Below are 26,580 nucleotides of genomic sequence, written 5' to 3'. Positions count from 1 at the left end.
GACTTGATTTGTTTGTCAGAATGTGAAGCTTCGGATCATCTGCAGGACGCTGCTGCCCCCTGCAGGCTGCAGCCTCACACTGCGGCTCTCACGGGCTCAAACACACACACACACACACATTTAGATTTACATGATGTGTTTATCTGATTACTACTTTACACTTGAATCATTAGTTTAGACTTTGAAAAATTAAAATCACATTTTCATTGACTTTTCTCCTTTAACTTAATGAAGTTAAAGATAGAATCCCTAAGTTTGTGACTGTTTATGGTAAAGCACTAATTGGAAAGTTTATCTGTACGGTCACTAAATGTAAATGTTAGTCAGCTCATCCTAATGTAAAAACATTACTTTGGGCTGGTTGCTATGGTAGCCTGGGCAGTCACTAGACTGTATGTTGTGGGTGGTTACCATGATGGTTCTAGATGGTTGCTAGGCTGTGATGTGGGATAAGATGTTCCAAAGCAGTTGGCAGGTCTTAAATTGTAGATACTAGTATAATAGTTTCTAAGTGTAGATGCTGAATCCTGCTCTGGTGCTCCTTGGTGGTTGCTTTGGTGTTTGTGGGTGGTTGCTATGGGTTTGGCGCGGTGACTTTGTTGACTGAGGGTGGTTGTGAGTCTGTACTTTGTGTTTGCTTGTATACGGTTTCATGGACTAAGATTCTGAGGCCTGAAGTTTTATATGCGTTATGGTTTCTAAGGTCTTTAGTGTGGTCGTTTCAATCCACTCATGTGTAACTCATGTTACTGCGGTGGCCTTGGGTGGTTGCTAGGTTACAGCAGTAATTGCCGATAGGTTGATTGTGTGTGTTTGTCACCGAGCTACGATCCTCTCTATTAAGTAGTTAGTTGTTATTTAAGGTGCACAATGAGTTTTAATTGTCGATGTGTTTCAGGTCTGAGCCTAAATTGTTCTTTTGTTCACTGTCTTGGGTAAAGTTTCCTCCCAGGCTTCTATAATGATCTTTGCCTTTAGAGGACATATTAATTTAACAGACAAACTGTTCCACTTTGGATTTACTACATAACAAAAACAGCAGAACAAACAGTTTTAACCCCAAACAGAAAGAATAAAGAGGCGTGGGAGCAGCAGTGTTTGCTATTAAAGCTGCCACCTGTGAGTTACTGTATGAGAGAGGAACCAGAAATCCAATAAAAAGTCGATTAGAACAACACTGCTGCTGCATTTGTAAACCCCAATAAACAAGCCCGGTCTAAAGTCTTTTCTATAGTCGGCTGGCAGGGAATCTGAAGCTGTTTTAATCCCTGAAGGGGCTCAGGGCGCAAGAGGAGGAGGAGGAGGTGGAGGAGGAGGAAGAGTGGATTCACCTGCTACGGAATAAAAACAACAACACGGTGCAAATGAAAAGATATAAAGAGAAATAACAGCAGAGAGACAGAAACCGATGCGGCAGCGGCGGAACAACAGGTGTTTAATTTTGTGGGGGTAATTTCAGATGATGAATGAGGAAGAGGCTTGTTTAAGGCTGAGGGCGATAAAAGGAAAATAAAACCTTCTTCTCTCAGGTCATTTTTCCATTTTTAATCTAATGAGCTCCACGTTGGGATTACTGCTCTCTGCTGATGCCATTAGTGTTGTTTATGAGGATTTTTCACCTTTGTATTTCTCTCATTTGCGTGTTTTTAAATCATTTGCAACCCCGGAACCCTGAGAGTTTACAGCAGAAATGACCGCTCAGCAGTCGCTAAGCGCAGACGCTGCTCACCAGCAACATCCTCACCTTTCAATTCTAAATGTTACACATAAATATAAATGAGATAACTGCTGTGAGTGTGTGTGTGAGCGCTGAGGCTACACACACACTCACATAATCTTATTTCATCACAATGATTCTGTAAGAAAACTCTGTTACTGCTGGGATGATTCTTAACAGGCCAATAACAGGCCTGATTTATCGATCGGCGAGCTGTGGGAGACTCTGGGTCCGGCTTTTTATTTTAGCTTTGTTCTGTCGTGTCTCGGAGTGGAACAGAGATGAAGCTGCTATTGATCTGCACTGACTCAGGGTCAAACACAAAACAGGAGGATTTCCCAAAATATCAGAGTTCCTTCAAAGTGAATGTGTCTCTGTGCGGCGGAGTGTGTTGACCCTCACATGAGTGTGAGCCTGAACATCCAGCTCCACCGTCAGGCTCCAGGTGGTGGAGGCGTGAGGACGTTGAGGCCGTGTTCAGTGTTTCCTCTGTGGCATTGTGATCAGATACTATAAATGCAAATGAAGCAGAAATGTGAGATATGCTGAAAATGCTGAGACTTTATTGTGGCAGGTTCAGAAGTTATTGAGTGTAATTTCCCAGTTGTAAACATTTGCAGGCACCTCGCCGTCTGCAGGGGCCCTCTGGAGTCTGCAGCCCCTCAGATTGAGAACCTGTAAATAGCTGCTCTGCTCCTTTGACACAGAGGAAGGCATAAAAATGCAAAGATTTCATCATGAGCATATTTTGTGTGCAGGGAGGTTTGGAGTTTCCTCTCTGCATGCTGGGCCGTCCCTCCGCTGTGTTGTATTATTCAGAGGAAGCGGCTCGAGTCCCTGCAGAGGACGAGATGGAAACCAACGGTCACCTGCATATCCACCGCACAGCACAAACGTGTTTTTAACAGATGGATCCCGGCTGCAGGAGGAGACGAGAGCTGGGGAAAATCTCCTCTCCAGAAAATAACATGTAGATTAAATCTGTAGATTTCCATCTATAAAGGAAATCTATGAGGATGATGCTGAAGTCCCGGTCCTGTGTGTGTGTGTGTGTGTGTGTGTGAGCCTTCATGTGTCTCCACAGGCCCGTTCACACTGCGGCCGCACGCTGACACACAATCACACTCTGAGACTGTGCCACTCATCACTACAGAAGGTGGTGTTACTCTTTATCTGCTCTGAACCACGGGAAACCTCAGCGTCCAATCAGAGGCAGGCGTTCAGTCACATGACACGAGCAAAACAAAAGGTGGAGGTGAGAAGCAGCCTGAGAAGAAGAGAGAAGCACAAAGAGTTTTAAAAAGGTCACAGGTCACAGATTGGAGTGTCATTGCGTTGACAGACGTGATGGAAAGAATTATTGATTATTGGTTATAAATGGATTTCATCATCACTCAGTCAGATGGACATTCAACTGGTGTGTGTGTGTGTGTGTGTGTGTGTGTTTGGTGTCTACCTACACAGAGGAACGCCGGCACCAGACAGACCAGCACCACCGTCTCTCCTGCCATCCAGGTTGTACTGGCGGGGGAGCAGCCCGTCTCCCTGCGGGCGGCGCTGCCACCTGCAGGCCGCCGCCTCAAATCATGTGACCTGCTGCTTTCTCTCTCCTTTTGTTTTGCTTTTAATCTCTGGATAAACATTCCATCGCTCCCCGAAATATTGCTGACGGCTGAGATTCACAGGGTTTATGTATGTGTGTGTGTGTGTGTGTGTGTGTGTGTGTGTGTGTGTGTGTGACAGCGGCTCAGGGAATAAACAGTCCAACACTCTGCCGTGTAAAAGCTGAGTGTCTTTCTTTCCTGAGCCTGGTGTTGTACAGGCTGCGGGGGAGCGAGGCCTCTGTGGGGCTCAGGCTTTATGTGGACTTGTTTGCTTTTATATCTGATGCATTCAGGGAAGTGAGAGTGTGTGAGGGTGATGTGGTCCTAAAGGGAATCAGAATGAAATGGTGTTCACATTATGAGGCTGCTGGGCTCTGTTTGATGACACGATTGTGTTTATGAACAGAATCATGCAAAGAATTTGTATTTAGTGTTTTGGAGCAGCAAGGTCGTCTTCATGTCTTTACAGCCTTCGTTTAGCCTGCAGACCAGAACAGAGGACTCAGTGAAGAAGAAGAAGAAGTAGAAGAAGAAGAGGGGAAGAGAGGAAGGTGTACTTTTATGTTTCAGAGTGATAAAGTTAGTACATAAACCCAGCAGCACACACAACACTCAGCCTGTCGTCTCAGTATAACAGAGCCACCATCTTCTCCTGTAAAATGCTTTAATGAGGCCGCTGCTCAAACACAGCTCATACTCAGATTAACACAATAAAATCCATTATTTGAATAAAATGGACTTAAAGTGAGTGTGGTCGCTCCTCCTTCCTCACCTGGTGAACTCTCCTCACACTCACAGTCACAATAGGAGAGCGGCAGAATCCTACTGATCGTCATGTTATGGCCATTAACGCCTCAATCACAATACAGGGAGAAATTATTATAAATCAGCTTCAAGCAGCTTTAATGTCCACAGATTACTGAATTTAATTAAAGTGGAAACGTTTCCTGTTTTGTGTATTTTGGTGGTGAATGTAGTATTGAATTCAGTCTGCAGATGTATTGTAGTAATTTAGGAATCAGGCTTTATGGCTCCACGATGAGCAAACTTATGAGCCATCTATCTGTCAGTCACAACATTTATACACTGTCAGCGTTTCCCGTCAGCAACAGAAAAATATTGAATTTAATTTCATCTTCCCAACTGTTGTGCTGTAGCTAAACAACGCCATCTAGTGCCTTCACACTGTACTGCGGGAGAGCGGCCACTCATTATTTTAGTTTTTGTTTGTATGTTTGTTTCCTTACATTGTTCATATTGAGACACTTTATTTCTGTAAAAAATGTCCAACGCGCAGACAAGGCTGAGCGCTTTATTTTTAAACTGCAGCCCTTCAACCCGGAAGTGCTTCCCTCCGTGCCGGCCGCAGCGTCGCCTGGAACCTAGTGGCGCAGTCAGGGAGTTTGTTTAGCTTTAGTTCAGCTTTGACCTGCGCGGAATCATGTACGACCAGGACGAAGGTGACGTATTAAACACGAATTACTCCTTAAAACACGCAGCTTCACCCCGCAGCGCGCTAATAACGCGAGCTTTACGTCTGAAAAAAATGAAGTTGTACGAGCATGCTAACAGTGCTACGGCTAATGGCGCGAGGCTTTGTTATGATGGAAGCTAACAGGCTAACGCTGTGAGTGATGAGTTTGTGTTTGTGTGTTTATCAGATAACCAGTATGAAGAAGATGATGATGAGATCACCCCAGACTTATGGCAGGAAGCCTGTTGGATCGTTATCAGGTAAGATAGAGACGCTGATCACATGGAAGCTTTATTATTGATCACATAAGAGTGTATAAGTCAGTACAGCAGAGAGAGGAAACATCAGCTCACAGTTCAGCTCTATAGATCCACCTGAGATGTATGAAGGTCCATGAAGCCTCCGTCTTCTTCTTCTTCTTCTGCTCCCCTCCAGCTCTTATTTTGATGAGAAAGGTTTGGTCCGACAGCAGCTGGATTCCTTTGATGAGTTCATCCAGATGTCGGTGCAGAGGATTGTGGAGGACGCTCCGCCCATCGACCTGCAGGCTGAGGCCCAGCACACCTCAGGAGAGGTGGAGGAGCCGGTGAGGAAGCTTAGACTCTTGTGTCACTCAGCGGGCCAGGCCCTGCTCGCCCACAGGTGTGTTTGACATCTGACCTCTGTGTTTCCTGCAGCCGCGCTACCTGTTGAAGTTTGAGCAGATCTACCTGTCCAAGCCGACACACTGGGAAAGAGACGGCGCTCCGTCTCCCATGATGCCCAACGAAGCCCGACTCCGGAACCTCACGTAGGTCACCGGCTGAGTTATTGATCCAAAGGGTCACTTCCTGTTTATGTTTGACCTGCTGGAGACCGTCGTAGAATTTGGAGCAGTTTAGATTTAAGTCCTGAATTCATTTAGTTAGGAATCTGGTATCTTCAGTTTATCTTTCAATCAATAACCTCAACATCGCCTGTGACTCCACCCCTCAGGTACTCCGCCCCTCTGTATGTCGACATCACCAAGACCATCATCAAAGAGGGCGAGGACCAGCTCCAGACACAGCACCAGAAGACCTTCATCGGGAAGATTCCCATCATGCTTCGCTCCACCTACTGCCTGCTAAGCGGCCTGACGGACCGTGACCTGTGCGAGCTGAACGAGTGTCCGCTCGACCCCGGCGGCTACTTCATCATCAACGGCTCTGAGAAGGTACGAGAGTCGCTCAGGGTCACGGCGACTTCCTGTAGTTTCTCTCCGTTGCTGATGTGAAGTGTGCTGGTGTTCAGGTGCTGATCGCCCAGGAGAAGATGGCCACCAACACCGTCTACGTGTTCGCCAAGAAGGACTCCAAGTACGCCTACACAGCCGAGTGCCGGTCCTGTCTGGAGAACTCGTCCCGTCCCACCAGCACCATCTGGGTCAGCATGATGGCCAGAGGAGGACAGGTCAGTCAGCGTGTTCTCCTCCTTCTTGCCGCCTGGCGTCTCTGGAGGTCTCATGAAGTCCAACATCTTCTCACATTGTGGACGGACGTCTGAGTGATTGAGCGACTGCGTTAACATGTTTGTGGCTCACAGGGAGTGAAGAAGAGCGCCATCGGGCAGAGGATCGTGTCAACGCTGCCCTACATCAGACAGGAAGTCCCCATCATCATCGTGTTCCGAGCTCTGGGCTTCGTGTCGGACAGAGACATCCTAGAGCACATCATCTACGACTTTGATGATCCTGAGATGATGGAGATGGTGAGAGGTTTCTCTTCTTCTCTGGTAGCTGTGTGTGTGTTGTGATGATGCTGGTGCAGTGACGTCATGTGACCAGCAGATGGCGCTGCTGGCTTTGCTACAAGCAGTGGAGACCTTCAGTCGGCTCATCAAACATGAAGGAAGAATCTAGGATAGAGCTGATTGAGCTTTCTGTCCCTGTTTACTTCTACACTACCGACATGAGAAGATTATGTCATTGATGATGTCATTCCTCTCTGCTCCCTCTTTAGTTTCCTTGTATAAGAAAGTTCTGACTGTTTTGGTTTTGGCTTCATTCACACAACAACATACACACAAGTGTCCTTATATCCATGTGTCTGAGTGTGTGATGTCGCTCTGATGTAACCGTGTGTGTGTGTGTGCAGGTGAAGCCCTCGCTGGATGAAGCCTTTGTGATCCAGGAGCAGAACGTGGCTCTGAACTTCATCGGCTCCAGAGGGGCGAAGCCCGGCGTGACCAAAGAGAAGAGGATCAAATACGCCAAGGAAGTTCTTCAGAAGGAAATGCTGCCTCACGTGGGAGTGAGCGACTTCTGTGAGACCAAGAAGGCTTACTTCTTAGGGTGAGTGTGTGTGTGTGTGTGTGTGTAGCTGTGAGAATAAGGTGTGTGTGTGGGTGTGGGTGTGTGTGTGTGTGTGTGCTGCGAGAATAAGGTGTGTGTGTAATAAGGTGTGTGTGTGTGTGTGTGTGTGTGAGTGTGTGTGTGTGTGTGTGTGTGTGTGTGTGTGTGTGTGTGTGTGTGTGTGTGTGTGTGTGTGTGTGTGTGTGTGTGTGTGTGTGTGTGTGTGTGCTGCTGTGAGAATAAGGTGTGTGTGGGGGTGTGTGTGTGTGTGCTGCGAGAATAAGGTGTGTGTGTGTGTGTGTGTAATAAGGTGTGTGTGTGTTTCAGGTACATGGTCCACAGGCTGCTCTTGGCCGCTCTGGGGAGACGAGAGCTGGACGACAGAGATCACTACGGCAACAAGAGGCTGGACCTGGCCGGGCCGCTGTTGGCCTTCCTCTTCAGAGGGTGGGGCTTATTCTCTCATCTTTGGAAACAAGTGACAGTTGCTAGGAGACCCTGTCCTGGTCCCTGTTCATGCAGACAGATGTTTTAATGAGTTAGTGTGAATAACTGTGATCGATACTCCTGATGTGTGTGTGGGAGCAGTGTTGGTGTGTTTGTTGTTTCAGTGTTGTGTTGTGTCTCTCTGATGCTCAGGATGTTTAAGAACCTGCTGAAGGAGATCAGGATCTACGCTCAGAAGTTCATCGACCGAGGGAAAGACTTCAACCTGGAGCTCGCCATCAAAACACGCATCATCTCTGACGGGCTCAAGTACTCGCTCGCTACGGGCAACTGGGGCGACGTCAAGAAGGCTCACCAGGCCCGGGCGGGAGTGTCGCAGGTCAGAACCACACAGCGCTCCTGTCCTCGCTTACAGGAAGTCTTCATGAATCAGAGCGTGACCCTGGGTGTGTGTGTGTGTGTGTGTGTGTGTGTGTGTGTGTGTGTGTGTGTGTGTGTGTGTGTGTGTGTGTGTGTGTGTGTGTGTGTGTGTGTGTGTGTGTGTGTGTTTTCTCAGGTGCTGAACCGTTTGACCTTCGCCTCGACTCTGTCTCATCTCCGCCGCGTCAACTCGCCAATCGGCAGAGACGGAAAGCTGGCGAAGCCTCGACAGCTTCACAACACGCTGTGGGGGATGGTGTGTCCCGCCGAGACGCCCGAGGTGAGACGCAGAAGACGACCAACAACCTGAAGCCTGAGGACATCTAAACATATATTAATGATTTATATGTGTGTGTTATCTCCTGTACATCATACATCCATGTTGTGTCTCAGGGTCTCTCTCTCTCTCTCTGTGGTGTGTTCAGGGTCACGCTGTGGGTCTGGTGAAGAACCTGGCCCTGATGGCCTACATCTCTGTGGGCTCTCAGCCGTCGCCCATCCTGGAGTTCTTGGAGGAGTGGAGCATGGAGAACCTGGAGGAGATCTCTCCTGCCGCCATCGCCGAGTCAGTCGCTGTTTACGTTTACAGCGTTTGTTAAACGTATGAAGGCTTCTTTTTCCTCCTTATTTATTTGTGTTTTTATATTTCAGTGCCACAAAGATCTTTGTGAACGGCTGCTGGGTCGGTATCCACAAAGACCCGGAGCAGCTGATGAACACGCTGAGGAAGCTCCGCAGGCAGATGGACATCATCGTATCCGAGGTAACCAAACTCTCCTGTCACTCACTCTCACACTGTGGAATCCTCAGCAGGCGGCGGCTCTGAACACGTTATCCCATCTTTCCCTGCCTGTGTGTGTGTGATGATGCCAGGTGTCGATGATCAGAGACATCAGAGAGAGAGAGATCAGGATCTACACAGACGCCGGGCGAATCTGTCGACCGCTGCTGATCGTTGAGAAACAGAAACTCCTGCTGAAGAGACGACACATCGACCAGCTGAAGGAGAGAGAGTACAACAACTACAGGTGAGGAGAGAGGGAGGGAGGGAGGGAGGGAGGGACTACAACAACTACAGGTGAGGAGAGAGAGAGAGAGAGAGAGTACAACAACTACAGGTGAGGAGAGAGGGAGGGAGGGAGGGAGGGAGGGAGGGAGGGAGGGAGTACAACAACTACAGGTGAGGAGAGAGAGAGAGAGAGAGTACAACAACTACAGGTGAGGAGAGAGGGAGGGAGGGAGAGAGAGAGAGAGGGAGGGAGGGAGGGAGGGAGTACAACAACTACAGGTGAGGAGAGAGAGAGAGAGAGAGAGTACAACAACTACAGGTGAGGAGGGAGGGCAGGAGGGAGAGAGAGAGAGAGTACAACTACAGGAGAGAGAGAGGGAGGGAGGGAAACACACAGACAGACAGAGAAAGGGGGAGACAGAGAGAGAGAGAGACACAGAGAGAGAGAGACAGCGGGAGACAGAGAGAGAGACACACACACAGAGTCTAACAGTAGTTGTGTGTGTTGTCAGTTGGCAGGACCTGGTGGCGAGTGGCGTGGTTGAATACATCGACACGCTGGAGGAGGAGACGGTGATGCTGGCCATGACCCCGGACGACCTCCAGGAGAAGGGCGTGGCCTACTGCTCCACCTACACACACTGTGAGATCCACCCGTCCATGATCCTGGGCGTGTGTGCGTCCATCATCCCCTTCCCCGATCACAACCAGGTAGGACCCACACAGACCCACACAGACCCACACAGACCCACACAGACCCACACAGACCCACACAGACCAACACAGACCCACACAGACCCACACAGACCCACACAGACCCACACAGACCCACACAGACCCTCTGCTCCGCTCAGCTAACCCAACCAGCCTCTGGTTTCTGTGCTCCAGTCCCCCAGGAACACGTACCAGTCGGCCATGGGGAAGCAGGCCATGGGCGTCTACATCACCAACTTCCATGTGCGCATGGACACGCTGGCCCACGTGCTGTACTACCCTCAGAAGCCCCTGGTCACCACGCGCTCCATGGAGTACCTGCGCTTCAGAGAGCTGCCTGCAGGTACGCCAGCCGCCTGAGGGGGGCGCTGTTACACTGCAAAGATGAGACATGTCACAGATAACATAGATTACATCATGGAGAAGCTTCAGAGCAGCAGGAAGTGACGTTGTGCTTCTTGTCCCTGAACGTTACTGTTTACAAAATCAACCATCAGAACGATTGAACACAAAGCTGTGTCGTGTTCTCCAGGTATCAACTCCATCGTGGCGATCGCCTCGTACACAGGATACAACCAGGAGGACTCTGTGATCATGAACAGATCAGCTGTGGATCGAGGCTTCTTCAGGTTGGTGGACTCGCACAGATCCGTGTTGTGTTTACGTCTCGTCTTTGTGTTTACATCTCGTCTGTTTGGATTCTTTGGCCTTTTTATTCAGAGGTTTGTTTTTGTCCCACAGGTCGGTTTTCTATCGATCCTACAAAGAGCAGGAGTCAAAGAAAGGCTTTGATCAGGAGGAGATCTTTGAGAAGCCCACACGTGAAACCTGTCAGGGTGAGAGCACACAGCATCTTCATCCTCACTCCCTCACATCCTCTCCTCTAACAGAGGAGCCAGCCATGACATCATCTTCTCCTGAGAGCGTTCAGACAGACAGGTTGAGACAGATGTGTCCCGTCTCCTTCCAGGTATGAGACACGCCATCTACGACAAGCTAGACGACGACGGCCTCATCGCGCCCGGCGTCCGCGTGTCCGGCGAGGACGTGATCATCGGGAAAACGGTGACGCTGCCGGAGAACGACGACGAGCTGGAGAGCACCAACCGCCGCTACACCAAGAGGGACTGCAGCACCTTCCTGAGGACCAGCGAGACCGGCATCGTGGACCAGGTCATGGTGACCCTCAACCAGGAGGGATACAAGTTCTGCAAGATCAGGGTGAGACGAGTCAGCATGTCTCACACACTGGATGTTCCTGTTCCCCAGAGGATGAACTCTTCTTCAGCTGATGGGCTCTTAAGCTGTGTGTTTCTGAGCTGCTTCCTGTTTGCCCCCCCCCTGCAGGTCCGCTCGGTCCGGATCCCTCAGATCGGAGACAAGTTCGCCAGCCGACACGGACAGAAAGGAACCTGCGGCATCCAGTACAGACAGGAGGTGACCTTTGACCTTTGACCCTCGGGGCTGTTTAGACGGACGATGATGTGTTCAGGTGTTTAGTTCAATCAGATAAACTCAGCTGAGTGTTTATCTGAAGGGTCAACCACTTAGAGCCATTTACTCCAAACATGAAGTGTGTGTGTGTGTGTGTGTGTGTGTGTGGCACAGGATGTGATAATGTATTTGTGAATACTGTTATGTAAACATAAACTAACTGTGTGTTTGTGTGTGTTTGTGTGTCTGCGGTGCAGGACATGCCGTTCACCTGTGAGGGGATCACGCCCGACATCATCATCAACCCCCACGCCATCCCGTCACGTATGACAGTCGGCCATTTGATCGAGTGTCTGCAGGGGAAGGTGAGGAGACTTAACCTTCCTTTACTCCACTTTACTTTACTTTACTTTACTTTACTCTACTCTACTCTACTTTACTTTACTTTACTTTACTTTACTTTACTTTACTTTCTCAGGTTTCTGCAAACAAAGGTGAGATCGGCGATGCGACGCCCTTCAATGATGCGGTCAACGTGCAGAAAGTGTCCAACCTGCTGTCAGAGTACGGATACCACCTGAGAGGGAACGAGGTCAGAGTTCAGAGTTCAGAGGGACGTGGCTGTCATGGTGGAGGCGGAGTTATTGATCAGCGTGATTATTGATAATTGAAAACGCTCCGTCTGTCCTCAGGTCCTGTATAACGGTTTCACGGGCAGGAAGCTGACCTCGCAGATCTTCATCGGTCCCACATACTACCAGCGTCTGAAGCACATGGTGGACGACAAGATCCACTCCAGGGCCCGAGGACCGGTCCAGATCCTCAACAGGCAGCCGATGGAGGGACGCTCACGGTGAGAGACGAGCGAGACGCCACACACAGAGACACTGCAGAGAAAAGACTCAATGCTGACTCCTCTCTCTCTCTCTCTCTCTCTCTCTCTCTCCTCAGTGATGGCGGTCTTCGTTTTGGCGAGATGGAGCGTGATTGTCAGATCGCTCACGGAGCAGCTCAGTTCCTCAGAGAGCGTCTCTTTGAGGCGTCTGATCCGTACCAGGTTCACGTCTGTAACCTCTGTGGTCTGATGGCCATCGCCAACACGCGGACGCACACGTACGAGTGTCGAGGCTGCCGCAACAAGACGCAGGTACGCATCCCAACACAAAGAACACAACGGGCGCACAACGGGTACGCTCACAAACATGAGTCTGACGTGTGTGTGTGTGTGTGTGTGTGTGTGTGTGTGTCAGATCTCTCTGGTCCGGATGCCGTACGCCTGCAAGCTTCTGTTCCAGGAGCTGATGTCCATGAGCATCGCCCCTCGCATGATGACCTCATAGAGAGGCTCAGCCAATCAGGCGACGGTGACATCAGCCTGGTAAAGGCGGAGCTTTGAGTTCAGCTCTGTGATTTGTGCTCATTTCTGTCCACTCAGTGTTTTTACAGCCTCATGTTTGTTATTTGTAAAATTAGAATAAATCATTTTTTCTGAATGACTGATCCAGGATGACATCATTGTGCAACACCAGGCTGTGGGGTCTCCAGCTGTGTTGTGTGTTTGTTTCTTCTCAGGGTAAAGATCACAAAGTAACCAACATAAACTTAAAGGACCAAACATTATCTAAAGGTTTTTATGATCGAACTCAGTGAGCTGAGCAGACGGACGAGTCCCCCTCGGTGATGTCATGTGTCGGGGCTCGTCCTCTCTCTCGTCACTCGGGCGCCCGGGCCGTCTTGATTCTGTCAAAGGCAGCATTCCGGCCCTGCGGCGCCCCCTGCTGCTCTCTCCCCCCTGGTTCACTTTCTCATTGTCCTTTAAAAGTTCCCATGACCTCATCAGAGGTCACGCAGAGGAGTCAGCAATAAAACAATCAAACTGACCGTTAAAGTTAGGAGTCAGAGTTTGTTTATTAGTTTATTTAACCCCAGATAAAACTGCATCATCCCTCAGCTCAGAACTTATCAATCAACCTCCCCACAGTCAGTAAAGGACAGTCACAGTGAAGCTTGTGTTGTTATGGCTGTTTATTGAGCGAGACACAGCAGAAACATACAAACTTCAGACTGAAATGTTAATGAAGCCCTGAAACGAGTTCAAAGATAAAACATGAGTCAAGATAATCATCATCATCATCCTCCTCATCATCTTCATCATCATCATAGCACCACAGAGCGTCGGCAGCAACACCGCAGAGTCACAGAGCGGCTGCTGCTTAACCTGACGTCCTTCCAAAATAAAAGCTTGGTTTCAATTATAAAAGCAACAAATCTGTCATAAGAACATTTACACTTAACTTTGTTTACCATCGTTTAGTAGAAGAAGATAACATGAAGCCAAAAAAGAACTACAGAAGAAAAACGTATGTGATTGGTGTTTATAAACCCAAACAAAACTCTTCAGAGCTCAACTCTTCCTCAAGGCTGACGGGGCCGAGCGTCTCCTCACAGCTCCACTTCCTCACAGCTCCTCTTCCTCACAGCTCGTCCTCCTTCGTCACTGGAAGAGAAACGCAAAGGAACAAATCTGTAAGTTGCTCTTCAGTCGCCACAATGCAAAAAAAAATGTTTATGCTTTTATTCTTTAAGATCACAGCAGGAACCTTTGACCTCCACAGACAGGAAGCTCAGTGACTCGCCACAGTAAAAGCCCGCTCACTGTGGAAACTTAGACTTTAGTTTGTTTTTAAGTTAAAAGTTGAAGTTGTTTGCAGGCCTGTGAGTTTTCGAAAATATGGAAAACCGGATGGTGACGGTTGCTAGGAGACGTGTGGTGGATCCTCACTGATGTAGCCAGCGCTGGTTGGCCTGGTTAGCTGGCAGTCATGTTCACAGACACGTGTCAATCAGGAACGCTTCCTCTCATAAGGAAATGTAGGAGACACTTATGGAAAAGTCCTGGAATGTTATTGGCAGAAACGCTGGATCCAAATCTTCTGTCTGGACAAGTTCAGTGATCTACAGCCTCACGGCACACACACACACGCACACACACGGATCTTTTGTCAGTCGCGAGTGGTTGCCGCAGTAACTGGGTGTTTCCTTGGCGAGCTGCGACAGATTCTCTGAGCGTGAAAGCGTAGCTGCAGGAGACTGAAACTCTCCTCTTTGTCAACATGTCAGCCAGGTGATTTAAAGGTTAAGCCCCGCCCCCTCCATACACTGTGATCTTCATAGTTTCCATAATAACCCCCGACCCCCCCCCCCTTAAGCTGCACCGCAGGGCTCTACACCAACGCTTCCATGAGCTGCTCCACTTTGACTCCATCATTCCTCACACACACACACACAACCACACGCACACACACACACGAGGAGTTTGACGTGTCGTGTCTCTTTACATTTGTGCTTCTCTTCAGGTATGTGGGTCTGTGAATGGGCTCTGATGGATCCATGAACACGTGGAGCCTGAAGTTTAGTTAGATACCAATATGTTCACCTTTGACCTTTGACCCTGAAACCTCTGTACGTTGAGTGAAACCAACACAGTTCAGCCGTGAAGGAGCTGAAGATCATGAAGTTTAGTTCCGTGGTGTTTTGCATGTTTAAGCCTCTGGTGTGATGATGATGATGGTGGAGATGAAGGTGTTGAGGTTTTAGAGGAGGTGACGTCTGTGGGGGGGGGGGGGCGAAGTTACCTTTCTTGACGGTGATGTCATCGAGGGAGGACACCACATGGATGGACCCCACGGCCGACGCTTCGCCTTTGGGGTTGGAAGCGTGACACTCGTAGGAGCCGTCCTCTTCCTCGGTGAGTGGAGAGATCTGACACACAAACACACACACACACTTCAGCTCACTCGCACTCATCCACACAAACGGGTTGGCATTAGTTGTCTTGTGTGTGTGTTACTGACCAGCACCCAGCCAGTGACCTCGTGCTTCTCGGGTCCTCCTCTGGTCTGGATGGCCAGGTTTTCTCTGTCACCAGGAAGAAGCTCCATCTTCCTCTTTCCACTCAGGACCTGAAGGAAGACACCACAAAAACACAACAACAAAACTTTTAAACTCTTGTGAAACATTTGGAACTTTTTGTTTCTCTCTCTCTCTCGCTCTCTCACACACTGAAGGACGTCTGGTTCTCTCCAAGGTCGTGGGAGACAGATAGACTCATTGTTTCTCTGATTAAACGTGTGAATGTTGTGTGACTGGAGCTTTACTCCATCTCTGTGTACAGTTACACAATCAGTGTGTTGATGTTGTTGCGTCCTGACTGCGTCTCCGTCTCAGCTTTGTGTCTCTGGCAGGTTCGGTCATGTTGTAGAATAATTGCCTGGTGTTATTTGAAGTTATCTTCATTTCCAGCGTGAAAGCCGGAGAATAATCTGCAAACAGAAAGACAGCCAGCAGACAGACGGGCTCAGATCCCACAAAGCCTGTCAGGCACGAGCTCGTCAGGAGGAACGTGAGGAGGGAACGTCAGGAGGAACGTCAGGAGGAACGTCAGGAGGAACGTCAGGAGGAACGTGAGGAGGAACGTGAGGAGGAACCTCAGGAGGAACGTGAGGAGGAACATCAGGAGGAACGTCAGGAGGAACCTCAGGAGGAATGTGAGATTAGCTCCTCTTTGCTAATCTGTTGTGAGCAGATTGAACCTTTAGTTTGAACCTGAGTTGGTGGGCGTGGCCACGGTCAGAGCCTCGCTTTGATCTGAGCCGTGTTCGTGCCTCAGAAGTCTTTAGGTAGAGAACAGAACCTTCATGTGTTCATAGTTGATCCAGCACTTTGGAGTCAAACTGAGTTAAAGTTTCAGTGTGTTTCTCAGTGTAATGAAGCTTTTAATAACCTGAAGCAGCCAATCACAGCTCAGCTCTGGACTCATTTCCTGTTTTAGACTGTGATTCTAAAAACGCCACGGGGAAAAAACAGAGAGGAAACAGGAAACGACACGTTTCTCATTTCATCCCTGTTTTAGATTTTAGATTTAGCAGCTCTACTTCCTCTGTTTCTTTCTTCTCATTCTATTTCTGAGCTGTTGTGATGTGTGAGTGGTTGTCATGGTAACGCTCTGACCTTTTTCCAGGTGAGGACGGGCGTGGGGACCCCGATGGCCTCGCAGCTCAGGTACACCTGTGAGCCGCTCACGTTGTAGACTTCCCCTGGAGGAGTGACGATGACGGGAGCTGAAACGACAAATTCATCTGTGATTCACCTGCAGGGGGGACGCGACCCAACAAGCCCCAGATCCATCAGCACCTGTCAGTCAATCCTGGGTGACCTGCGAGGAATTCAGTTTGCTCTGAGCGAGTACAGTCACACACACACACACACACACACACACACACACACACACACACACACACACACACACACACACACACACACACCTGTGTCTGCAGCTCGTTAGGTTCTGAGCCAATAACCTCACATGAGACTGAGCTGCGTTAGCTTAGCTCCATTAGCTCCAGTGAAAGTCAAACACCTGCAGAAGTTCATGAGGAATATCTGGAAATACACAGACTGGATACAAATGGACAGACAGGGGGACAGACAGGGGGACAGACAGGCTGGCCTCTCTTAGCAACACACAGACTGTGTTGTTTTAAAGTGAAGCTGCTTCACTGTTCAGTTCAGTGAACCTTCAGACTGAATCAGACTGATGGATTATAACTCTCACACACACACACACTCTCACACACACACACACTCACACACACACACACTCATGTCCTGATGTCTGTCAGAGACACATGTCCCGATGTCACTGTGATAAAATGCAGTGAGAGCAAAGAGCAGAGAAACAACTTTACATTTACCTCAACTCAACCAGGTTACAGAGAACTAACCAACTAACTAACTAACCCGCCCTCCCTCTCTCTCTCTCTCTCTCTCTCTCTCTCTCTCTCTCTCTCTCTCTCTCTCTCTCCCACACTCTCTCTCTCTCTCTCTCTCTCTCTCTCTCTCTCTCTCTCTCTCTCTCTCTCTCTCTCTCTCTCTCTCTCTCTCTCTCTCTCTCTCTCTCTCTCTCTCTCTCTCTCTCTCTCTCTCTCTCCGACCTTTAGTCTCACTTTGTTTTTCATCTGTTGAAATGAAAATATTTCTTCTGCCACCTGTCTCACCTTCAGCTTGTCTCTCTCTCTGTCTAGTATGCAGCTACAGTCTGTCTCTCATTGATGTGTCTTTCTCCAGCCTGTCTCACCTACATCCTGTCCGTCTATCTACAGTAACAGTAGCAGTCTGACCTGCGGCCTGTCTCACTTACACCCTGTCTGTCTCTATCAGAGGACTGACCTGTGGCCTGTCTCACTTCCACCCTGTCTGTCTCTATCAGAGGACTGACCTGTGGCGCAGCGTCCCTTGTTCTGGATGCTGACCGGCTCTTTGCCCTCCTTCTCGGTCTTGGCGTTGGCGTACCTGAGTGCGCAGCCGGTCTTGTACGTGACCCCGTCGCTGCCACACACTTCATAGTTGCTCTTGCACACACACACTCCCACTTTGCTCTTCTTTTCGTTGTCGCTCTTCACACACTCCAGGCCGGAGGCGCAGCGGCGCGCGGCCAGCAGGCGGCCCCCGCACACCTCCCCCTCGGCCGCAGCACACACAGAGCAGCATCCACAACCATCCAGCACCGAGCCGGCGGGGCAGCCCTCAGTCGGCAGGGGGGCGCACAGGTCCTGGTCACACGGGCCGCATCTCAGCGCGGCGGAGACGCTGAGCAGGGACAGGAAGACGACGGAGGACAGAGACAACATGGCTGGAGACAAACTCTGCTTCAGTGCTGCTGAGTGATGAGGAGCTGCTGAGTGATGAAGAGCTGCGACCAAAGTCCCGCTGCTGCTGCTGCTGCGCTCTGAGCCCGGTTCCTCCCTGACTCCGCCCCCCCCGGAGCCTCACGGACCTCAGGCACTGGAATGTGAGGAGCTCGATGCCAAAGAGTTCAGAGCTCAGTGATCCGAGGATTCAATTAGAGGGACAACTTCAGCTAAATGTGTGTGTGTCTGTTTGTGTTCACAGATGTCAGTGCGTGACTGAAGTGACATCTCACACTTTGCAAACATGAATCCAGCTTGAGTTTGTGTTTGAGCTGAATGTTTCCGCTCTGCTGCTTTAATCCTCCTGAGCGTCACAGCAGCTTCACTCTGCTGTAAACAGGAAATATGAGCCAAAGCTTTCCTCTTATTGTTGAAGTTAAAGCTTGAGTCACACGTGAGGGGGGTGAAGTTACGGCACAGCCATGTTGCGGAAATCCTGGAGGAGTGAATGGATCCTTATGTGTTCTGTTCCAGGGAATGTTCTGGAGAAGGTTTCATACAGAAGCCTGTGAGAGCAGAAGCTTCCTGTTGAATGTGATAATGTTATTATTATAATCCAGTGTGTGCCCTGCAGTGTGTGTGTGTGTGTGTGAGAGAGAGAGAGGCCCAGAGCGTCACAGCATGAGACTGATACATACCTTCAGCACACAGGTAAGAATGTCACACACATACACACACACAGAAGTAAACATGAGGAAAACAAACATTTATTTCATTAATAAAATAATCCTGATGAGGTCAGTGGACCCTGAACGCAGCAAACAACACGTGACATTAATAACATCATGATCGGAACACAGATACAACAGAGCCACACTGAGGAACAGTGCCACCTGCTGGACAGGTTCAGACATCACATTTACCTCCACCGCTCCTGAAGGTCAAAGGTCAGTAGGTTAACCTGCACGTCAAGCTGCTGTGAACTCAGTTAGGCCTCCTTCAATACACAACGAGTCCACCAGGGGAGGAAATACAACGTTTACATGCTCTGTGTGTGTGTGTGTGTGTGCGTGTGTGTGATGTCGGCGCTCCTCTGTAGATCTCCATCTTCATCCTCTGTACTTGACGTTGGTGTGAAGCCCTCGTGAGCCTGAAGTAGTCGTCGTTCACCTGCAGAGCATTTGTTCATTCTGAAGAGCTCAGTGTTTATTTGAAGAGCTCTCTCTCTCATTCTCTCTCTCTTTATTTGAAGTACTTGGCGACGAAGGCGGCCAGCAGGTCTTTGTACGGCGAGTCGGAGCGCGTCGGGAGGCGAAGGATCCTCTGGATGGCTGGAGAACGCATGAGGAGGTTGTGACCGCAGCCAACCACACTGGAGGTGAACCAGTACAGAGCCAGGGACTGAGGGGGGAGGAGGGGGAGAGAGGAGAGGAGAGGAGAGAGGAGAGGAGACAGAGCTTCAGTTTAAAGTGCAGTAACAGTGCTCAGTCTGTAGTTTCACCACTTGGTTGCTATGGTATCCATGTGGTGTTACTGTCGGTGTGCCTGTCTGCAGAGCATCTAACAATCTGGTGTGCAGGTTGAGAACCCGTGATGTTTAGGTTGTGATGTTGGTAATGACTCTAACTGATCAGCTGGAGTCTGAATGGACACATGGATCATGGTGGCGTCATGGAGACGGTGGAGCGTAAATGTGGCCGCTGAAGCCTGAATGTGAGCGTGAGACACAACAAGCAGCAGCTCCTGATCACAGCTCAGATACAGCAAACATTTCCGTCTGATGTCTGCACGCCATCCCGTCAGGCAGGAATGCGTCGCTGCCGGCGCCCAGGAGCGAGCAAGAACGCACAGGAGAGAGAGAGGGAGAGAGAGAGAGTCGCATTTATGAAACATCAACACGGCAGATCTGAGCACGAACGGTGAGGGAAAGTATGCAGCACAACGTCGGCTCTGACCTACATGTTGTTTCAGCTGCGTTGCCGTGACAAGATGTTAACGGTTGGGCTCTGATCTGATCTCAAACTATTTCATGCCACAGAGGAACTTTGACCTGTGGAGGCTGCTTAAGAGGCGTGACAGTAAAGAGTGTGTGTGCTTAGTTTAGATACAGTCAGGTCTGAACTCGCTCCCTGATGTTCCTCTGTACTTTGTGAGTGAGTGTTGATGAAGACCATGACGAAGATGATGATGATGATGTTCTTACTGAGGGGACGGTGGCAGCGATGGGGATCATCAGCACCGAGACGCCTCTGATGAGGTTAGTGACGACCTGCTGGAACCGAGACGGGTTCACCCTCTGGAGAGCAAAGATCTGAGGAGAGACACAGTCAGAGACACGTCACACACACACACACACACACACACACACACACACACACACACACACACACACACACACACACACACACACACACACACACACACACACACACACACACACACACACACACACACACACACACACACACACACACACACACACACACACACACACACACACACACACACACACACACACACACACACACCTCTACGATGAGCAGGTTGGTGAGTCCCAGGCAGACGGGCAGGATCCATGTGGAGTCCGGTGAGGTGAGGTCGGGGAACCACAGAGCGCCCCCTGCTGCCAGCTCCGCTACAAACACACACACACAAGAAGGGAAACGTGTAAAAAATGCTGTGATCCATCTCCAGGGCAACAGTTGCCGAGGCTGCGTGCGGGCTTACAGGTCTGGTCCAGGCTCAGGTTGCGGAGCGCCACAGAGAGGAAGATCCACAGCGGGATCTGAACCCAGACCAGCACGCTGGCTTTGGCGGGGTGACAGTTGTCTCTGACGTAGAGCTCGGACACCAGGCGACGCAGATTCTTCTTGAACTGGAAGCTGAGGAAAGAGGGGTTGTTGTTGTTGTCGTTGTTGTTCAGAAGCTTTATGAGTTTGTGGTTTGTTTGTTTTCTTACCGGCTCTGTTTCTCCGTCCAGTCTCGCTCTCTGGCTCGCAGCGACACTTCGTACCTTAGCCTCCTGGCCAGCTCGCCGATCTCTGCCTGCAGCGCCTCCACCTGCACACCACAACAGTAACTATGGTTACTATGGTTACCCCATCGAGGGTCGACTACTCCTCCTAGACGTCTGCAGTTCTTATAAACGATGCAGAGCTGCTGAGTTTGTAGTTGTTCCATTAGTTCAGTACAGAAATCAGTGAAAGAGTGACCAGTGTGTGTGTGTGTGTGTGTGTGTATGTGTGTCTGTGAGTGTGTGAGTGTGTTCAGGATGGAGAACATCAGGTTTTGCATCAGTAAAGCTTTGTTGAAATGAATAAGTTCCATTTAAACTTGAGGTTTTGCGGCCTGAGAGGATCTGAGCTGCTTCAGTTTGAACGTCGCCTCCCTGCAGTTTGTTGTGTCTCAGCTCAGTGTGTGTGTGTGCAGCTTTTATAAACACACTGTGAGGAGACACGAGAGACCCTGGAGGCCGAGCAGCTGCAGGGAGGAAGAGGAGGGCAGAGACAAGGAAGGAAGACGAGCCGTGGGAGAGTTTGACTTGATCTGTGGATTCCTGAAATATTTCAGGTCTCTGAGGAGAAACAGGAGAAGCAGTTTACACTTTAGGTCCCACTGAGCAACAGAGCCACAGAACCACAGAACCACAGAGCCAAAGAGCCACAGAGCCACCGAGCCACAGAGCCACAGAACCACAGAACCACAGAGCCACAGAGCCACCGAGCCACAGAACCACAGAGCCACAGAACCACAGAACCACAGAGCCAAAGAGCCACAGAGCCAAAGAGCCACAGAGCCACCGAGCCACAGAACCACAGAACCATATTATGATCCATCAGGTCACCAAGACAACCTGCCACCGCTTCAAAGACGTTAAAGCGAGTCTCACTCTACGTAGTTTGCTGTGTGTGTGTGTGTGTAAAGGTCTGAAGCTTGTTCAGGTCTGAAGCTTGTGTGGGATGGAGCTCTGGATGTTTGGGGACGTTCAGGGACAGGATCAGGATCAGGATCAGGATCTAGATCTTCTCCTTGTTTTGCTCTCACACACCTTGCTGATGATGATCATCTGGTAGGCGGCCAGCGGCAGAGTGACGAGTGTCCGGACCCCCAGGGTGCTGACCATGATGCTGGCCCACCACGGCAGCCCGCTCGCCTGCTGCACACCCACCAGGATCTGCTCCACCAGATGCACTGGCGCCGAGTCTGCCAGGCCGTCGTACCAACCTGCGCCGCCGCCACTGCCCGACACTCGTCTCAGGCCGAGCGGGCCGGAGTGGACGGCAGAGAGAACAGCGGCCGGCGGCACGGAGCCAAAGCCATCAGGAGAGGACTTCCTGAGGAACGCAGCAGAGCAGACGCCACGGGCAGAAGGATGGAGAAGGCAGAGCTTCAGGCAGGGCGCGCTCACTACTGCCGCCCTCAGACTCAGCATGGTGACCACCATCTCCTGAAACATGGAGAGAAGAAGAACGATGGAAAATAAGATAAACGTTACAGAGCAGAGGGAAGCTTAGAGACGTGAAGATCAATCTGAAACTGATCTCATCACTTGGAACTGAGTCAGGGTGGAAATTTAAGAATTGTAACAGAATTCCAGAGGACCAAAGAGTTTCAGCCTCACACTCAAATCAAGACACAAACTCTGCAGCATCATAACAAATCAACTCATCCCTCAACTTCTTCCCTGACTTTTGGCGCCCCCTGGTAGTCAGAAGGCACACCAGCGTCTTTAAAACACACTCGTGGTAAAGCCTCGTCAAGAATAAAGGTTTAAGATTAGTTTTTAAATCGATTCTAACGGTAACAGAAAGCCGATGGAACTGAAATCACAGACATGTTAAAGTTATAAACGTTGTTTACCTGAGAGCAGCATCCAGGCTGACAGCTAGCTTAACCTGCTGGCTGCGAGCAGATTTAACGGCTTTATTAAACTGTTTATTAATCCTTAACTACACAAACAAGATCCTTAAACTTAAACTAACTCCAATCATTTTTTCTTTTTAATCCCTTTCACCTTCAAGCATGCAGCCGACTGCAGTCCGTCAAAATATTTATCAGTGGTGCGTCGGGCAAATATGACGTCACGACGAGGTCACAAAACGATTTGATTTTTGTTTTAAAAAGCAGAAAAAGTGCAAGACGCTCACATACTTAGTATTGCCGATGGACGCGATAAAAAACAAACGTAAACCGCTCTACTGAAACCTAAATTCAAACGGACTCACACCGCAACCAGGGGCACATGAACCTTCAACTTAAAAGCATGAAAGATAGGACAAGAAACGGACGACTTGCGGTGACTCAGACCCAAGGTGAACTGCAGCACCGATACAAGACGGACCTGACAGAGAACAAGGTTACTCAGCATCAGATCAGAGGAAGAGAAACTAGGAGGATTTCATGATACTTTAATTTGGGACTTTTCGTCTCAGTTGAATCACTTCATGATGACCTGCTTTATAATCGGAGTGCTAGACCAGAGACTCCCACCAGGATGGATGTGTTACCAATACACCACTGTAGTTTGTTAGGTTACAGCGCCCTGCATTGCACATGTCTGAAGACAGGTTTTGTTTATGTTGTCTCATATTGACAAACTTTGATAAACTACATATGAAATGCTAGATAAACATATAATGTACAATAGAGTTTTGGAGTTTATTGTGAAGGCTGCAGCCGGAAGCGCGTTATGGTGAATCGTGTGCCCGGACAGATCGGTTCCGTGCGGACGCAGACAGCAGCAGAGATGGCGGAGTACAGCCAGCTCGGTCTGCTGGCGGCTCTGCTTCTCTTCAGCGCGCTCACCGGGCGGGACATCTACCTCGGCAGGTCCAGTTCGCAGCGCGGCTACCAGGCAGCTGACACTCCCGGCGTGTCCCCGAATAACGCAGCCGAACCCGACCCCGAGCCCGGCAAGCCGGCGAAGCCCTCCATGTACAGCGGGCCCGTGCTCCGGTTCCAGTACTGGTGAGCTAGCAGCCCGGCGGCTAACTGTTAGCTTCTCTCACTAGCCGCTGTTAGCAAACGTCAAGTGGCTTTGTAACATCTACACGCTGCTGTTTAAAGTGCAGCTTCACTAATTACTGTTTATTACTCTTGTAATACCTTTCTCTTGGACCACATAATGTATTTAAATGAGCCCAGCTCCATTTTTATTGTCTTAATCCGTTTACCGATGCTAAACACGCGTCTCAGATTACACGCTAATCTGGATGAAGTTTCAGAAAGAGATTTTGTGTTCAAGTGGAATCTGAAGACTCTGAGTGATACAGATAGATACAGACAAGACAGAACAACACACTCTACTACAAATAGTGTATTACATAATAATAACATTTATTCATAAAATCCATTCAGTGGTGTTGGATGCAAATAAAATGTGAATATTTTGTGTGTGTGTGTGTGTAGTATCTCCTGAGGGTACAGTAAGGTGTTCCAGGAGTACTCCAGGGCCATCAGCCAGCTGTACCCGGACATCCGCATAGAGGGAGAGAACTACCCCCCCACCCCCTTTAACAGGTGAGCTGCTCAGGTCATCAGGTCATCAGGCCTTTGTTACAGCGTGTCTTGGTTTGGTTGCTGTGTCGTCACTCGACTCGGTTGCCGTTTCCTCCTTCTTCCTCCTCCTCATGCTCTTCCTCCTCCTCTGCAGGTACTTGGGAAATTTCTTCTCCTACTTCAAGCTGCTCACCATCATGCTGATCATCAGTGGGCAGAACCCTTTCCCCCTGCTGGGTGTGGCCACACCCCGCGCCTGGTTCTGGAGCCAGGAGAACAAGGTACCCATGTCCCCGTGGCAACAGATGGTTCAGATAGTTGCGTCATCAGGAATGCGTGTTGTTGATGGATCTTCTCTCTGTTTGGACAGATCTTCTCCTGTCTCATGGCGTTCTTCCTCAGCAACATGCTGGAGACTCACTTCCTGTCCACTGGGGCCTTTGAGATCATGCTGAACAGTGAGTGACTCATCTGAATGCAGCAGTACTAAGTTAAAGAAGTCATCACTGTAGTTTGTCTCACAGTTCTCTAACTCTGTGTGTTCAGCATTCATCACCTGCCTGTCATCTCACCTGCCTGTCATCTCAAACATGCATAATGAAATGTTGCTGCACCGGTTTAACAAGCAGTGAAGAAGAGAGTGACTTTGTTTCTGTGTCCCTCAGACGTCCCAATCTGGTCCAAGCTGCAGTCAGGTTACGTCCCAAACATCCAGGAGGTCTTCCAGATCCTCGACAACCACATGAAGATGAACCAGGTGGACCCCCTGAGCTTCACCTCATCGTAGAGCTGCAGGCTTCAACACCTACAGGTACGGAGAACATCATCAGAAACGCCCCATGCTGTCTCATCAAGCAGGTTAGGGTTAGGGTTAACCCCAGTGGATTGTGGGACACTGAGGCCGTGGTGTCTCCAGAGGAGTTGACCTGTTGTGGTGTAGATGATGTGCTAGGCGACGTCTTCCCTCTGCTAAGTGACAAACAGCGTGACGGTTCAGTCCTCTGGTGTAAAGCTCCGCCTCCTTCCCTGTCTGTTTTCCCACAGCTGTGCTGCATTCAGGTGTCCCGGCTCGGTGGGACCTTTGACCGCTGGCGTCTATGAAGGCTCGACTTGAAAGCAGTGTTTCTGCGGGGTCGGGCCGGATGTCCCCTGCCACGAAAGGAGCGCTCCCTCTGCGCTGGGCCACACCTCTTACTGCAGCCAATGACCACCACTGAGGAGGACCTCGCCACTTCACTACCCACAATGCACCGGTGCGCACAGGTGGAAGCTGATGTTGAGTCGGCTCCACTGAAGCCCGCACTGTGCTCCTGCGGGAGAATCTCACAGGACGTCTCTGACCTGCGTGTGCAAAACCTTCATCCATGTTTAAGTGTTTGTATTGATTTAAAAGCAAAGTGAATCAAACGCTGGTCAGAAAGGTCCTCTCAGATTCTCCCAGCAGAGTCCCAACATGCTGACTGACAGGCTGGAGTGCACAGAGAGCCTGCAGACGGCGCTGTAAAGCTCTGGTCTCCCACGCCTCCTGTGCACCCGGGCCCACAGGTCAGCATGTTGGGGTTCAGTGTGTGTGTGTGTGTGTCTGTGTGAGAGACGAGGCCTCGTGGAGGAAAAAAATTTACTGCAAACGCCAGCAGACTGAAGACTCTGCTGTGATCTGCTGGCTTCAATGATTTCCTCTGGGTTTTAGTTTTAATATTTAATGGTTCAGCTGGATTAGTTTACTGAGTTAAGAGTTTATTTGATCAGTGAAAGGAGAATAACTTACCACCAACAGACTCAGCAAGAGAGTCAAGTCAGCTTAGTCTTAATGTAGTGGGAATCAACTTGTATGATTTAAGAGTTTAACTTGAATAAGATTAATAAGATAAGATTTTTAAGTTTTATATTTTATTTCCTCAGTCTGATCAGCGTCCAAAAATAGAATCTTAATCAAATAAAACAGAATCTTCGTCAAACTGTGAACAGGAAATGTTTTCTTTTCTTTCCTGATTCTTTCTTATTGATCAGTTTGTCCTCTAAACTTTGAGCCCTGATCTGTTTCTGCTGTTTCTGTCTGGCTTCTGCTGCTTGGTTATTTATTTGTCCTGCTCTGTACACGTCGCCTGTTTGTCTTCAGCTTCATCAACTCCACCCTGGATGATGATGATGGGCGGGGTTTGTTTTAATGCTGATGCAGCATTCTGTGTGTGTGTGTGTGTGTGTGGGAGTTTTTGGAAATAAAAGATGATCGTTGAAACAGATGGGAGGATTTTCTGTCTTT

The 26,580-nt window shown here is 49.5% G+C and overlaps 4 protein-coding genes across 4 annotated transcripts; 2 read left to right on the top strand and 2 right to left on the bottom strand.

Moving 5' to 3' along the window:
• Nucleotides 1-4,674: 4,674 nt before the first annotated feature.
• Nucleotides 4,675-12,623, top strand: polr2b (RNA polymerase II subunit B). Its single transcript, XM_076169735.1, has 25 exons — nt 4,675-4,781; nt 4,983-5,055; nt 5,231-5,381; nt 5,473-5,585; nt 5,771-5,990; nt 6,068-6,226; nt 6,359-6,523; nt 6,910-7,106; nt 7,434-7,553; nt 7,746-7,932; nt 8,110-8,253; nt 8,399-8,538; nt 8,625-8,736; nt 8,847-9,001; nt 9,495-9,693; nt 9,871-10,039; nt 10,229-10,325; nt 10,438-10,532; nt 10,667-10,917; nt 11,044-11,133; nt 11,388-11,495; nt 11,609-11,722; nt 11,823-11,983; nt 12,082-12,277; nt 12,381-12,623. Exons 1-25 carry the CDS (start codon nt 4,763-4,765, stop codon nt 12,468-12,470), a joined length of 3,525 nt encoding a protein of 1,174 aa, XP_076025850.1. The 5' UTR covers nt 4,675-4,762; the 3' UTR covers nt 12,471-12,623.
• Nucleotides 12,624-13,137: 514 nt separating this feature from the next.
• igfbp7 (insulin-like growth factor binding protein 7) lies at nt 13,138-17,918 on the bottom strand. Its single transcript, XM_076169717.1, has 5 exons — nt 17,408-17,918; nt 16,141-16,250; nt 14,985-15,092; nt 14,766-14,892; nt 13,138-13,627 (listed from the first exon to the last, which is right to left on the bottom strand). The coding sequence occupies exons 1-5, from the start codon at nt 17,817-17,819 to the stop codon at nt 13,605-13,607; spliced, it is 780 nt and encodes a 259-aa protein (XP_076025832.1). The 5' UTR covers nt 17,820-17,918; the 3' UTR covers nt 13,138-13,604.
• Nucleotides 17,919-18,570: 652 nt separating this feature from the next.
• On the bottom strand, nt 18,571-23,446 carry cox18 (cytochrome c oxidase assembly factor COX18). Its single transcript, XM_076169716.1, has 8 exons — nt 22,834-23,446; nt 22,680-22,721; nt 21,868-22,266; nt 20,779-20,879; nt 20,547-20,701; nt 20,348-20,454; nt 20,023-20,130; nt 18,571-19,220 (listed from the first exon to the last, which is right to left on the bottom strand). Exons 3-8 carry the CDS (start codon nt 22,261-22,263, stop codon nt 19,062-19,064), a joined length of 1,026 nt encoding a protein of 341 aa, XP_076025831.1. The 5' UTR covers nt 22,264-22,266; nt 22,680-22,721; nt 22,834-23,446; the 3' UTR covers nt 18,571-19,061.
• Nucleotides 23,447-23,525: 79 nt separating this feature from the next.
• selenot2 (selenoprotein T, 2) lies at nt 23,526-26,560 on the top strand. The gene is made up of 6 exons (XM_076169718.1): nt 23,526-23,786; nt 24,228-24,338; nt 24,472-24,598; nt 24,688-24,775; nt 24,983-25,128; nt 25,362-26,560. The coding sequence occupies exons 1-5, from the start codon at nt 23,566-23,568 to the stop codon at nt 25,102-25,104; spliced, it is 669 nt and encodes a 222-aa protein (XP_076025833.1). The 5' UTR covers nt 23,526-23,565; the 3' UTR covers nt 25,105-25,128; nt 25,362-26,560.
• Nucleotides 26,561-26,580: the final 20 nt, after the last annotated feature.

The sequence above is a fragment of the Genypterus blacodes genome, unplaced genomic scaffold (assembly GCF_046128005.1).
Source record: "Genypterus blacodes isolate CSIRO-AG114 ecotype Tasmania unplaced genomic scaffold, CSIRO-AGI_Gbla_v1 ptg000210l_1, whole genome shotgun sequence".
Classification (NCBI taxonomy): domain Eukaryota; kingdom Metazoa; phylum Chordata; class Actinopteri; order Ophidiiformes; family Ophidiidae; genus Genypterus; species Genypterus blacodes.
The sequence above is the reverse complement of the archived record's forward strand: the minus strand, read 5'-3'. Positions and strand labels throughout refer to the sequence as shown.